A 15,301-nucleotide genomic window follows, 5' to 3' on the forward strand; every position below is an offset into this window, starting at 1 on the left:
ACACCAGGTTAAAGTCCAACAGGTTTATTTGGTAGCAAAAGCCACACAAGCTTTCGGAGCTCCAAGCCCCTTCTTCAGGAAACAGAAGAAGGGGCTTGGAGCTCCGAAAGCTTGTATGGCTTTTGCTACCAAATAAACCTGTTGAACTTTAACCTGGTGTTGTTAAACTTCTTACTGTGTTATACAACCTCACCATAACATTCCAACTCTTATACTCAATACTTTGATTTATAAAGGCCAATGTACCAAAAGCACTCTTTACGACCCTATCTACCTGTGACGCCACTTTTAGGGAATTATGTACCTGTATTCCCAGATCCCTCTGTTCTACTGCACTCTTCAGTGTCCTACCATTTACCTTGTATGTTCTACCTTGGTTTGTCCTTCCAAAGTGCAATACCTCACACTTGTCTGCGTTAAACTCCATCTGCCATTTTTCAGCCCATTTTTCTAGCTGGTCCAAATCCCTCTGCAAGCTTTGAAAACCTTCCTCACTGTCCACTACACCTCCAATCTTTGTATCATCAGCAAATTTGCTGATCCAATTTACCATATTATCATCCAGATCATTGATATAGATGACAAACAACAATGGACCCAGCACTGATCCCTGTGGCACACCACTAGTCACAGGCCTCCACTCAGAAAAGCAATCCTCCACTACCACTCTCTGGCTTCTTCCATTGAGCCAATGTCTAATCCAATTTACTACCTCTCCATGTATACCTAGCGACTGAACCTTCCTAACTAACCTCCCATGCGGGACCTTGTCAAAGGCCTTATTGAAGTCCATGCAGACAACATCCACTGCCTTCCCTTCATCCAATTTCCTGGTAACCTCCTCGAAAAACTCTTAATAGATTGGTTAAACATGACCTACCACGCACAGAGCCATGTTGACTCTCCCTAATAAGTCCCTGTCTATCCAAATATTTGTAGATCCTATCTCTCAGTACTCCTTCCTATAATTTACCTACTACTGATGTCAAACTTACAGGCCTATAATTTCTCGCATTACTTTTTGAGCCTTTTTTAAACAACGGAACAACATGAGCTATCGTCCAATCATCCGGCACCTCACCCATGGATACCGACATTTTAAATATATCTGCCAGGGCCCCTGCAATTTTAACACTAGTCTCCTTCAAGGTCCGAGGGAATACCCTGTCCGGTCCTGGGGATTTATCTACTCTGATTTGCTTCAAGACAGCAAGCACCTCCTCCCCTTTAATCTGTATAGGTTCCATGACCTCCCTACTTGTTTGCCTTATTTCCATAGACTCCATGCCAGTTTCCTTAGTAAATACGGATGCAAAAAACCCATTTAATATCTCCCAATTGTATCCCTTACTATCCTTTTGCTCTTAATATACCTGTAGAAGCTCTTAGGATTATCCTTCACCTTGTCTGCCAAAGCAACCTCATGTCTTCTTTTAGCCCTCCTGATTTCTTTCTTAAGTAGTTTCTTGCACTTTTTATATTCCTCAAGCATCTTATTTGCTCCCTGTTGCCTATACATATCATACATCTCTCTCCCTCTTTATCAGAGTTCCAATATCCCTCGAGAACCAAGGTTCCTTATTCTTATTCACTTTGCCTTTAATCCTGACAGGAACATACAAACTCTGCACTCTCAAAATTTCTCCTTTGAAGGCCTCCCACTTACCATTCACATCCTTGCCAGAGAACAGCCTGTCCCAATCCACACTTTTTAGATCCTTTCTCATTTCTTCAAATTTGGCCTTTTTCCAGTTTAGAACCTCAACCCGAGGACCAGATCTATTTTTATCCATGATCAAGTTGAAACTAATGGCGTTATGATCACTGGAACCAAAGTGTTCCCCTACACGCACTTCCGTCACTTGTCCGAACTCGTTTCCTAATAGGAGATCTAATATTGCATCCTCTCTATTTGGTACCTCTATATACTGATGTAGAAAATTCTCCTGAACGCATTTTACAAACTCTACCTGTCTAAACCTTTAACGGTATGCGAGTCCCAATTTATATGTGGAAAATTAAAATCCCCTACTATCACAACTTTGTGTTTCTTGCAGTTGTCTGCTATCTCTCTGCAGATTTGCTCCTCCAATTCTCGCTGACTATTGGGTAGTCTATAATACACCCCCATTAATGTGGTCATACCTTTCCTGATTTCTCAGCTCCACCCATATGGCCTCGGTAGACAAGCCCTCTAATCTGTCCTGCCTGAGCACTGCTGTTTGTAATCCCTGACGACATTGTGGGAACGGCTTCGCCATCCTGATTGCAGTGTTTTAAGAAGAAGGCTCACCTTGCCAGGGGTGATTAGGGATGGGCAGCAAATGCTGGCCTTGCCAGTGATACACACATCCTGGGATTGTGTAATAACAAAGAGAAATCCATGGATAATTGCAGAATCCTTTAATTACTATTTGCTAAAAGGGAATATATATATATATCTTGCAAGTTTGACCTGACATGCTTTGATGTGGTAGTTATTTAGCTAACAGCACTGTCGGCATAGTTACACCAGCTGGACTGCAGCAGTTATTAACTTGCACATCTGCCCCCGGCAGATGCTGTGGGTAGCATTTGGCAGCTTTACACTCGAGCACTTCTGTATTGCGTTCATGTTGGCAAAAGATTCACAGAACAAACCCCGAGGAATTATATATAATTGGAAAAGGTGGAACAAATATATTTTTATTCTATAACTTTTTTTCATCTTTGCAAACATATAAAATCATTCTTGGTATCTGACTATAAATCATGTAGGTCTACCAATGTGCCTTATTGGTCCATTTAGATACATATAACAATTGGTGCACATTCAGGAGCATATGGCAAGAACACTTTTGCATTGCGATAATCTTCGGATCAAATCAGTTTATTTTACTTATTATATCACTCATTTCTCTCTCCCTCCTTCCTTCCCCAACCCTTAGATTATCCCATTATTTCAGTATTTGTAACTGGGTCTAATGCTTTCAATGAAGTGCCACCTGTACCATTTGCCAGCAAAAGCAGGGAGGTCGCAACTAGAGTACTGTGTGCAATTTTGGTCTCCTTATTTGCGGAAGGATATATTGGCCTTGGAGGGAGTACAGAGAAGGTTCGCCAGGTTGATACTGGAGATGAGGGGGTTAGCTTATGGGCCTATACTCGTTGGAGTTTAGAAGGCTGAGGGGAGATCTTACAGAGACATATAAGATAATGAAGGGGCTAGACAGGGTAGAGGCAGAGAGATTCTTTCCACTTAGAAAGGAAACAAGAACGAGAGGACACAGCCTCAAAATAAGGGGGAGTCAGTTTAGAACAGAGTTGAGGAGGAACTTCTTCTCTCAGAGGGTAGCGAATCTCTAGAATTCTCTGCCCATTGAAGCAGTGGAGGCTTCCTCGTTAAATATGTTTAAGTCGCAGGTAGATAGATTTCTGATCAATAAGGGAATTAAGGGTTATGGGGAGTGGGTGGGTAAGTGGAACTAAACCACTATCAGATCAGCCATGATCTTATTGAATGGTGGGGCAGGCTCGAGGGGCTAGATGGCCTACTCCTGCTCCTATTTCTTATGTTCTTAAAAAGAATGTGTTTCTTGGTTTTATCTCATATTGCTGTTTCCAACTTCCATTAACATAGAAACAAGAACAGGAATAGACTATTCTGCCCTTCAGGCCTGCTCCGCCATTCATTTTGATCATGGCTGATCATTTAAATTCAATATCCTGATTCCCCTCCTTCCCCCCATATCCCCTGATCCCTTTAGCCCCAAGAACTATGGAGGTTAGTAAGATAGAGGGTTATAGATGAGCCTAGAAGGTGAAGAAATTGTTCGGCGCAACTTGTGGGCCAAAGGGCCTGTTTGTGCTGTAGCTTTTCTATGTTCTATATCTAATTTCTTCTTGAAATCAAAGTTTTGGCCTCAACTTACATTCTGTGGTAATTAATTCCGCACATCCACCACCCTCTGGGTGACAAAATATCTCCTCACCTCAGTTCTAAACGGTTTTCCCCTTATCCTCAAACTATGACCCCTAGTTCTGGACTCCCCCATCATTGGAAACATTCTTTCTGAATCTAGCCTGTCTAACCCTGTTAGAATTTGTTAAGTTTCTTTGAGATCCCCTCTCACTCTTCTAAACTCCAGTCACTTTTAATTGTATTTTAGAGCAGATTATCATTCAAGAGATTTGCAGAGTAATAGAATCATAAAAGGTTTACACCTTTATGTCTGTGCCAGTTTTCTGTTCATAGTAAGACAGTTAGTCCCATACTCCCTGCCACTACCACACTTTCAGGCAGTGCATTCCAGATCCGAACCACTTGCTGGTAAAAAAAGGTCTTCCTCAGGTTACCTCTGGTTCAATCACCTTAAATTGCTATCTTTTGGTTCTCAATCCTTACGACAATGGGGATATTTTCTCCCTAACTACTCTCTCCAGACTCGGGGCAGCACAGTGCCAGGGACATGGGTTCGATTCCCGGCTTGGATCACTGTGCGGAGTTTGCACGTTCTCCCTGTGTCTGCGTGGGTTTCCTCTGGGTGCTCTGGTTTCCTCCCACAGTCAGAAAGACGTGCTGGTTAGGTGCATTGGCCATGCTAAATTCTCCCTCAGTGTACCCGAACAGGCGCCGGAATGTGGCGACTGGGGATTTTCACAGTGACTTCATTGCAGTGTTAATGTCAGCCTACTTGTGACACATAAATAAACTTTAAAACTTTAAACTTGATTTTTAACACCTCAATGAAATTTCTTTTTAATCTGTTTAAGGAGAGCACTCCAACTTTACCAATCATTTTTTCATTCTGTCATGAGATGTCAGCGTTACAGGCTAATCATTTATTGTGCAACCCTAATTGCCTCTAAGAAGGTGGTGGTGAGCTGTGTCTTGAACTGCTGCAGGCCATCTGGTGTGGCTACAGTGCTATTCGGAAGAGTGTCCCAGGATTTTCACCCAGCAACAATGAAGGAATGACAATTTGGTTCCAAGTCAGGGTGGTGTGTGGCTTGGAGGGGAACCTGTGGAGGTGGTGGTGTTTCCATGTGTCTGCTGCTCCTGTCCTTCTAGGAAGTGGAAGGTGCTATTGAAGGAGGCATGGCAAGTTGCTGCCTCAACCGGGATCTTGGGTTCATGTCACACTATCTGTAATCCCCACGACTTGCCTGGGCTTGCAAAATCTCACTAACTGTCCTGGCTGGAGACAATACACATCTCTTTAACCTGTACTTAACGCTCTCTCCACTCACATTGTCTGTACATTTAAGACTTGATTACCTGTAAAGACTCGCATTCCAACCATTATTTTGCTACCAAATAAACCTGTTGGACTTTAACCTGGTGTTGTGAGACTTCTTACTGTGCTTACCCCAGTCCAACGCGGCATCTCCACATCAAGTTGCTGTAGTGCAGCATGTATATGACACACACCGCTGCCACTGTGTAGCGGTGGTGGAGAGAGTGACTGTTTAAGATGGTGTATGTTTAAATGGGTTGCGTTAACTTGGATGGTGTTGAGTTTCTTGAGTGTTGCCAGAGCCGCATTCATCCAGGCAAATGGAATGTTTTCTATCAGACTCCTAACTTGTAACTTGTGGACAGGCTTTTTGGAGGCAGGAGGTGAGCTACTGGCTGCAGAATGTCCAGCCTCTGATCTGCTCTTGTAGCCACAGTATTTATATGACTGGTCCAGTTTAGTTTCTGATCTATGGTAACCCGTAGGGATGTTGATTCTGGAGATTCGACACTGATCATGTCATTAAATCTATCTGAAGTCTATCACCTCCAGAACGAATCCCATAACTGTTATTTTATCCTTTCCAATGTCTTCACATTCTTTCTAATGTATGTCCTCAATTGGACATGATACTCCAGTTAAGATCAAACCAGTGTTTTATAAATGTTTACCATAACCTCCATGATTTTGCACTCCATTCCTCTGTTTATAAAGCTCAGGATCTTGTATGCTTTATTTATTGGGTCCTCCCCCTGATCTGCCACCTTCAATGATTTTTGCACATTTACCCCCAGATCCTTTGGCTCCTCCATCCCCTTTAGAATTGTATCCTTGATTTTATATTTCCTTTCCTCATTTTTCCAGCCAAAATGTACCACTTCACACTGCTGTCACCCAAGTCTGAGTTCTGTATTCCAAATCATTACATTCTTGAGATCTTCAGTACCAAGTAAAACTTCAGACAAAATTACAATGAACTCGGTCCAGTACTTTCTTGTCGAGGTCAAAGTCGCTTTTTCTTTGTTAAACGTCAAGGCACCTGGGTGATAATCCCAAAGAGCAGTTCATTTTTGTATTGTGCTACAGGAGAAAGAACGCCTAGTGTTAGCGACAACTCCAGAATGAGTGCTCTCTCACTGAAGTTCGATTGCCTTGGAAACTATTATAGTTGTGGCTCGCTGGCTCCACTGGGCTCCTCCTGGGAATATAAAGCAGGCTTGTGTTCCAGCTTCTTTCCTGTGCAGGGGCGGTAGCTTTGTCTCCAGTTCCCATGTTCTGCACGTTTTTGTCTATGTATGAAGGGCGCACTATGAAAGACAGGTTTGTCTTCATAGAAGGATGTAATTTTAATGTGACTGCATTATCTTCAGAAACCTGCTGAACAATTAAAATGCGCATTTGTCAAAAAGAGCAGAGAAGTAAGTATCTCTGGCATTAAAGCATAGTCACAAGGAAGATTCAAAGTTTATTTACTATTTATGAAGCTTTCCTTAGTTAATATAGAACGAGAGGATATTTGTTTTTGATAATTATATCAAGGTACCTGATTCTCATTGATTTAGACAGAGATTGTGCAAGAACAAACTCTGAATGCTGAAATGTTCCTTTGTGGGATCCAGAAACACAATGATGGAGGTGCTGAGATGCCCCTAGCCATCTTTTTGTTTTGCCATTTATGATTAGAGGAAAATATGTTCTGTTAATCTGATTAGGTTTTAAAGCCAACTTGGGCAACATAAATCCTCGTAGCTCTGTTTGTGTCTTGTATCTTTCTTGGCTCATGTTCCAATTTTCTAATTGATTCTGATTAAGCTGAGCTTTCTGATTGGTCATGTAGGTCAAATTGAGCTTTCTGATTGGTGGTTCAGATGAAGCAGAGCTTTCTGATTGGTGGTTCAGATGAAGCAGAGCTTTCTGATTGGTGGTTCAGATGAAGCTGCGCTTTCTGATTGGTGGTTCAGATGAAGCTGCGCTTTCTGATTGGTTTTCTGACGAGTAACAATAAACCAATTGGATAGATTGAGAAGGGAAAACGATTCCTTTCAGCTGCTATCCTGCTATAACTTCTTTGGCCAAAATTCTTGAAGAGGGAAAGAGATAAATCAAACTATACTCCAGAAGTAATTTTCAATAGACGCCTGATGCTTTGCCCCTTATTCCCTGTGTATCCCACTTTCTAATACCTGGATCCTGGACTTTCACTTGCTCCTTAGTCCTGACTCAGATTTCCCTTTCGCCCTTGCCTTGGGCCTACCCGCACCCAAATTCCCTACTCGATTATCCACAAACAACAACATGGAGGTGGTGATAAGCCGTCTGATACGCTGAAATTTGTTTTATTTTTCTGACTGCACACACTATTTGTTCATGTGGCAGGTAAACAGTAGCGCAGACTGATTGGGCCAAATAGTTTGGTGCATGTTGTAGTTTCTAAGTATTCGAAGAAGACTGGGAGAATGTTTTCTCCCTGGTTTCTGTGAATATCATACAATAACTAGCAAGGATATTGGTGAGAGTGCCTCAAACAACCCAACGAAACCTGCATGAGAAATTGTCGGTGTGGACCCAGTTTTACCATTCAGTGTAGCAATGTTTGGAATCCAGAATTAATCACAAATCCAGAGTAGGCCAACAAGTATTTCGCATTCATTCTGAATTTCCAGCCTATTGCTGTACTTGCCTTATCGAATATAGCAATGTTATACCAGTCGATTGGATATTCTGATATGCTGTTAACATTTTGAATCTGAACGGTAGGGTCTCTGTTTTGGAGATTTTGGGCGAGATTCTCCAGTCTCCCGCCGACGGAAGGTGGCGCGCTGTTTGCTAGTGACAGGATTCTGTGGTCCTAGAATCATAGAAATTATAGAAACCCCACAGCACAGGAAGAGGCCATTCGGCCCATCGAGTCTGCACCGACCACAATCCCACCCAGGTTGTACCCCCATATCCCTACATATTTGCCCACTAATCCCTCTAACCTACGCATCTCAGGACACTAAGGGTAATTTTAGCATGGCCAATCAACCTAACCCGCACATCTTTGGACTGTGGGAGGAAACTGGAGCACCCGGAGGAAACCCACGAGGAGAATGTGCAAACTCCACACAGACAGTGACCCAAGCCGGGAATCGAACCCAGGTCCCTGGAGCTGTGAAGCACCAGTGCTAACCACTGTGCTACCGTGCCGCCCTACTGGTGTCACCCCACATCGGCAGAAAATCCACGGTCAGGGATGCGCTGCCGGCAGAACCGGAGAATCCCGCCGGCATGAATGGCCGGAGAATTTCAGCCTCTATGTTAAAATCATTCGAGCTAATTATCTTAATTTGTTCATTTGAGGTGACACTGTGGCACAGTGGTTAGCACTGCTGCCTCACAGCGACAGGGACCCGGGTCCAATTCAGGCCTTGGGTCACTGTGTGGTGTTTGCACGTTCTCCCCATGTCTGTGTGTGTTTCCTCCAAGTGCTCCGCTTTCCTCTCAGTCCAAATGTGCAGGTTAGGTGGATTGGCCATGCTAAATTGCCACTTAGTGTCCCAAGATGTTTGATTTGATTTATTATTGCCACATGTATTGGTATGCAGTGAAAACTATTGTTTCCTGCGCGCTATACAGACAAAGCATACCGTACATAGAAAAGGAAAGGAGAGAGGACAGACATAGCTACGATGTAGAGAAAGATCAGCTTAATACAAGGTAGGTCCATTCAAAAGTCTGATGGCAGCAGGGAAGAAGCTGTTCTTGAGTCAGTTGGTACATGTCCTCAGACTTTTGTATCTTTTTCCTGATGGAAGAAGGTGGAAGAGAGAATGTCCGGGGTGCGTGGAGTCCTTAATTATGCTGGCTGCTTTTCTGAGGCAGCGGAAAGTGTAGACAGAGTCAATGGGTGGGAGGCTGGTTTGAGTGATGAACTAGGCTTCATTCGCGACCCTTTGTAATTTCCTGTGGTCTTGGACAGAGCAGGAGCTGTACAAAGCTGAGATGCAACAATAAAGAGTGCTTTTTGTTGTGCATCTGTAAAAGTTGGTGAGAGTTGTAGCTGACATGCCAAATTTCTTTCGTCTTCTGAGAAAGTAGAGGATTTTGTGGGCTTTTCTAACGATAGTGTTGACATGGAGGGACCAGGACAGGTTGTTGGTGATCTGGGCACTTAAAAACTTGAAGCTCTTGACCATTTTTACTTCACCCCCACTGATGTAGACAGGGGCATGTTCTCCACTACGCTTCCTGAAGCTGATGACTAATTCCTTCGTTTTGTTGACATTGAGGGAGAGATTATTATCGTCGCACCAGTTCACCAGATTCTCTGTCTCTTTCCTGTACTCTGTCCCTTCATTGTTTGAGGTTTGACCCACTACAGTGGTGTCATTAGCAAACTTGAAAATCGAGTTGGAGGGGAAATTGGCCACACAGACATGGTGTATAAGGAGTATAGTAGGGGGCTGAGGACAACCTTGTAGGGCACCAGTGTTGAGGATGAATGTGGAGGAGGTGTTGTTGCCTAGCCTTACTGATTGCGGTATGTGGGTTCGGAAGTTCAGGATCCAGTCCCAGAGGGAGGAGCCGAGCCCCAAGCCCTGGAGTTTGGAGATGAGTTTCCGTAGGAATAATGGTAATGAAGGCTGAGCTGTAGTCGATAAATAAGAGTCTGACACAGCTGTCCTTGTTATTTAGATGTTCCAGGGTTGAGGACAGGGCCAGGGAGATGGCGTCTGCGGTAGGCGAACAGTAGTGGATCCAGGCAACCTGGGAGGCTGGAATTGATTCATGCTGTGACTAACCTTTCAAAGCACTTCATACTGATGGATGTCAGAGCCACTGGGCGATAGTCATTAACGCACGCTGCCTGTCTTTTCTTTGTGTAGGCTAGGTCGATTAGTCAGGTAAATCTGTAGGGTTGCAGAGGTAGGTCAGGGGTGGACCTGGGTAAGATGCTCTGTTGGAGACTCAGTGCGGACTCCAAGGGCCGAATTGCATCCTTCTGCATTGTAGGGATTCTATGATTAGATTTTCAGGGAAGTATACTTATGCTTTATAAAGCATGTAAGTTATAAAGCTTTAAAAACTATGATGCACAGTTTTATATTTGCATGTCTTATCAAGTAATTGTATGTTTAGCTATACAACTATAGATATTTTTCCAAATTTTAAGGGATAATATACTCTCATATACATATATAGTTGTGAAGTCACTGTATTTTGCAGGAAGAATGTTTCACCATATTATACACTTAGGCTGGGGGACAGTTACCCTGTTTTGGCTCTTAGTTCAGGAGTTAGTTGGGTTGCTGGATTGTGGAGAGGCATCCTGCAAACTAGTGATATTGGCTATGGTCAATGTCCCCCAGTGGATTGCTGTCATAGAATCCCTACAGTGCAGAAGGAGATCATTCAGCCCATTCACCGACTCTGTGATAGAGCATCTTACCAAGGCCCTATCCCCATAACCCCACATATTTACCCTGCTAATCCACACACCTTTGGACACTAAGGGGCAATTTGGCATGGCCAATCCTAACCTACACATCTTTGGACTGTGGGAGAAAACTGAAGCACCCGGAGGAAACCCATGCAGGCACGGGGAGAATGTGCAAACTCCACACTGACCTTGACTCAAGCCGGGAATCGAACCCGGGTCCCTGGCACTGTGAGTCAGCGGTGCTAACCACTGTGCCACCCTGATAGGGTAGCTCTGCTTTTTGTGTGTGGGGGAAATTCTATCAGGTTCTCCTTAACTTTGGAGAAAATACAGTGCAGGAGTAACAAAAATAGAAGCTGAAAATCCCCTCGTGACACTGTGGCTAAATGTACAATGATACCAGGCAGAAGAATCACAAGTTCAACTCTTGAACCACGAGAACAGTCTGCAGTAGGCATTCACGTCTCACTTTATGGAGAAAAAGGTGCCACGATTCTCACTGTTGCCCGCTATTCGATGTCCCCTGCAGAAAAAAGTGAGAATATTGGTGAAGGACAAAATTGGTCTGGGTTGTTGATCTGTACCATCCAGTCAGAATTGAGTGCGGTACTTTGAGTGGGGATAGGGAGGTGAGGTTGTAGGCACCCTGTCAAGTAGAAAATAAGGTGCTAAGAAAAGAAAAATGCAGACTTAGTAAAGACATCCCTTGAATCAAACACTAGTTTGCAGTTATTTCATTGGTCAACTCGCTGCATTTTGTTCAGGGAGACAGTCTGGAGATGTGCTGAGCATTGCTGCCACCTTCTGGATTCTTTGCAGTACTACTTTGTTACAGAATTACATTATAAATTGGTCAGAATTTTCCAGCCATTCACACCAGTGGGATCTTATGGTTTTGCCAACAGCTCACCCGCGCCACGGATTTCCCAGTGACGAGGGGTTCATTCAACAGTAAGCCCCATTGACTGGGGCCAGAAGATCCTGCCGCCGGTGCCCTATCTCCGCCATGAAACATGCGACGGGTTGCACAGAAAAACCCGCCCATTGGCTATTCACTACTATGTAACTAACTTATTCCTGCCTATATTGTTCCTGCATTACAACAATTACTATATTTCGACAGTAATTCATTGACTGTAAAGGCCTTTGGGTCAGTGGTTAACACGGCTGCCTCACAGCGCCAGGGACCCGGGTTCGATTCCCGGGCTTGGGTCACTGTCTGTGCGGAGTTTGTACGTTCTCCCCATGTCAGCCTGGGTTTCCTCCGGGTGCTCCAGTTTCCTCCCAAAGTCCAAAGATGTGCAGGTTAAGTGGATTGACCATGCTAAATTGCCCCTTGGTGTCCCAAGATGTGTAGGTTAGGTGAATTAGTCGGCTAAATACGTGTGGTTACGGGGATAGGGCCTGGATGGAATGCTCTGTTGGGGAGTCGGTGCCGATTCGATGGGCCAAATGGCCTCTTGCATTGTAGGGATTTTATGGTTCTCAGGTCGTGAAAGGCACAATAGAAATTGAAGTCTTATTTTCGATTCACACTGCAGACTGAAATGACAAATGCAGTTACAAACATAGAAATCATAGAAACCCTACAGTACAGAAAGAGGCCATTCGGCCCATCGAGTCTGCACCGACCACAAACCCACCCAGGCCCTACCCCCATATCCCTACATACTTACCCACTAATCCCTCTAACCTACACATCCCACGACACTAAGGGCAATTTTTAGCATGGCCAATCAACCTAACCCGCACATCTTTGGACTGTGGGAAGAAACCGGAGCACCCGGAGGAAACCCACGCAGACACGAGGAGAATGTGCAAACTCCACACAGACAGTGACCCAAGCCGGGAATCGAACCCAGGACCCTGGAGCTGTGAAGCAGCAGTGCTAAGCACTGTGCTACTGTGCCGCCCGATATCTGACTTCCATTCATTTCTCACCCTATGGTGGTTTCTCTTAAAAGATTTTTTAACCCTGAGAGCTTCTCTCCCAGTGGCCTCAGCAAAGCTGGTGAAAAGCTGCTATTCCTCATATCCTTGAGATATCGCGACCCCATGACCTCTGTTCCTGAGCTTGCGAGGACCTAGCTGCACACTGCTGCACCATGGCTGTTGTCTGTGCAGTCTGGGCCATCTGACTCACTGGCACCATGGCTATTGTTTGAGGAAGCGGCAAAAAGAATGGGATCTGTGAGATAGCAAAACATAATGCTGCAATTGCACCGCCATAACCACCGGCTACAGAAGGATATAGATAGGCTGGAAATTTGGGCAAAGAAATGGCAGATGGAGTTCAATCTAGATAAATGCGAAGCGATGCATTTTGGTAGAACTAATGTAGGGGGAGCTATACGATAAATGGCAGAACCATAAAGGGTGTAGATACGCAGAGGGACCTGGGTGTGCAAGTCCACAGATCCTTGAAGGTGACGTCACAGGTGGAGAAGGTAATGAATAAGGCATATGGCATGCTTGCCTTTATAGGACGGGGCATAGAGTATAAAAGTTGGGGTCTGATGTTGCAGTTGTATAGAACGTTGGTTCGCCCGCATTTGGAATACTGCGCCCAGTTCTGGTTGCCGCACTACCAGAAGGACGTGGAAGCTTTAGAGAGAGTGCAGAGGAGGTTTACCAGGATGTTGCCTGGTATGGAAGGGCTTAGTTATGAGGAGAGATTGGGTAAACTGGGGTTGTTCTCACTGGAAAGACGGAGGATGAGGGGTGACCTAATAGAGGTGTATAAAATTATGAAAGGCATAGATAGGGTGAACGGTGGGAAGCGTTTTCCCAGGTCGGTGGTGACGTTCACGAGGGGTCATAGGTTAAAGGTGAGGGGGGGGGAGGTTTAACACGGATATCAGAAGGAGGTATTTTACACAGAGGGTGGTGGGGGCCTCGAATGCGATGCCGGGCAAGGTGGTGGAGGCGGGGTCACTGGGAACGTTTAAGACTTATCTAGACAGCCATATGAACGGAGTGGGAATGGAGGGATACAAAAGAATGGTCTAGTTTGGACCAGGGAGCGGCGCAGGCTTGGAGGGCTGAAGGGCCTGTTCCTGTGCTGTATTGTTCTTTGTTCTTTGTCATTCTTATGGGACTGAGCCTCATCTCTTCCGCTGATCTGCAAGTTAGTAGACAATAGGACATGAGCAGTTCCTTGAAAGCCCTACCAATTAATAGAATCCTTACAGTGCAGAAGGAGGTCATTCGGCCCATCGAGTCTGCACCGACCACAATCCCACCCAGGCCCTATCCCCAGAACCCCATGCATTTACAATAATTAGTCCCCCTGACACTAAGGGGCAATTTAGCATGGCCAATCCATTTAGCCCGCACATCTTTGGACTGTGGGAGGAAACCAAAGCACCCGGAGGAAACCTACGCAGACACGGGGAGAACGTGCGGGCTCCACACAAACAGTGACCCAAGCTGGGAATAGAATCCAAGCCCTAGCGCTGTGAGGCAGCAGTGCTAACCACTGTGCCACAGTGCTGCCCCAACCTGTCCAACGCATACAACTATCTAAGGTGGGGCCCAGAACCAGCAGACACCAGCTCATGTAATGCACTAACATTGTTTGCAATTTGAATGCCACTTATACATCCATTGGTCAAGTGAATAGCAACCCCAGCATTATCAATTCAGCTTTGTTCAATAACACCTCCTCAACTATGGGGGTTACACTGTTAACCAAGTTTACAGCAATTCAACCCTGACATGACCTAACTTTTTTTATTATTCATTCGTGGGACATGGGTGTCGCTGGCTCGCCAGCATTTATTGCCCATCCCTAGTTGCCCTTGAGAAGGTGGTGGTGACAACTGAGTGGCTTGCTCGGCCATTACAGAGGGCAGTTGAGAGTCAACCACATTTCTGTGGCTCTGGAGTCACATGTAGGTCAGACCGGTTACGGACGGTAGATTTCCTTCCTTAAAGGACATTAGTGAACCAGATGGGTTTTTCCGACAATCAGCAATGTTTTCATAGTCCAGAGTAGATTCTTAATTCCAGATATTTTTTTATTGAATTCAATTCCACCATGGGTCTCCAGAATATTAGCTGAGTTTCTGGATTAATATTCTAGCCTCCCTCACTAAATTCTTTGCATTTTTATGGTGTTTTGAGTTTGTCCAGTAAGCTGGAGGCTGGAAGTTAAGCTGCAAATTTGGAAACAATAGAAAATCATATCTTCTAATCTTACTGTTTTTTTTCCTTACAGTCAAAGATTAGAAATCCGAGCTGAGGTGGCAAACGCTTTCTTATCCAAGTTTCAACTCAACGCGGATGAATTGAATATCCTCCGAGGTCCAAGAGAGGGACCGATCACAGAGGTAATCCACAGGTCCTCATCTTCCTATTATGTAGAAGAATCACTGTATTGCATTTACAAAATTGTGTTCTATAATCTTCCACATGCTTTTAGGACTTCTTCAAAGCACTTGGAAAAGTAAAGTTAATCCACAATGATGTCAAGGTTCTGTTACGAACAAACCAGCAAACTGCAGGGTAAGGAGTACTTTTAACTGCCCTCTATTAAAGCGTTCTCATTCCCAACTGCTGTAACTTTAATAATATATATAGGTTGAGCTGATGAATCAAAGGAAATAATGGTTAACTATTACCAGTTTGGTGCCATTGTCCAAAATTAATCTTGGGTATAAGC

General features: G+C 44.5%; 1 protein-coding gene across 1 annotated transcript in view; it reads left to right on the forward strand.

The window, feature by feature from the left end:
- Window positions 1–15,301, forward strand: part of cog6 (component of oligomeric golgi complex 6) — a 148,488-nt gene that overhangs the window by 76,386 nt on the left and 56,801 nt on the right. Inside the window, exons 5-6 of the mRNA XM_078222309.1 lie at window positions 14,858–14,969; window positions 15,062–15,144. Coding sequence (XP_078078435.1) covers window positions 14,858–14,969; window positions 15,062–15,144 — 195 coding nt within the window. The remainder of the gene's footprint in view (window positions 1–14,857; window positions 14,970–15,061; window positions 15,145–15,301) is intronic.

This window comes from Mustelus asterias, chromosome 10 (genome assembly GCF_964213995.1).
Source record: "Mustelus asterias chromosome 10, sMusAst1.hap1.1, whole genome shotgun sequence".
Classification (NCBI taxonomy): domain Eukaryota; kingdom Metazoa; phylum Chordata; class Chondrichthyes; order Carcharhiniformes; family Triakidae; genus Mustelus; species Mustelus asterias.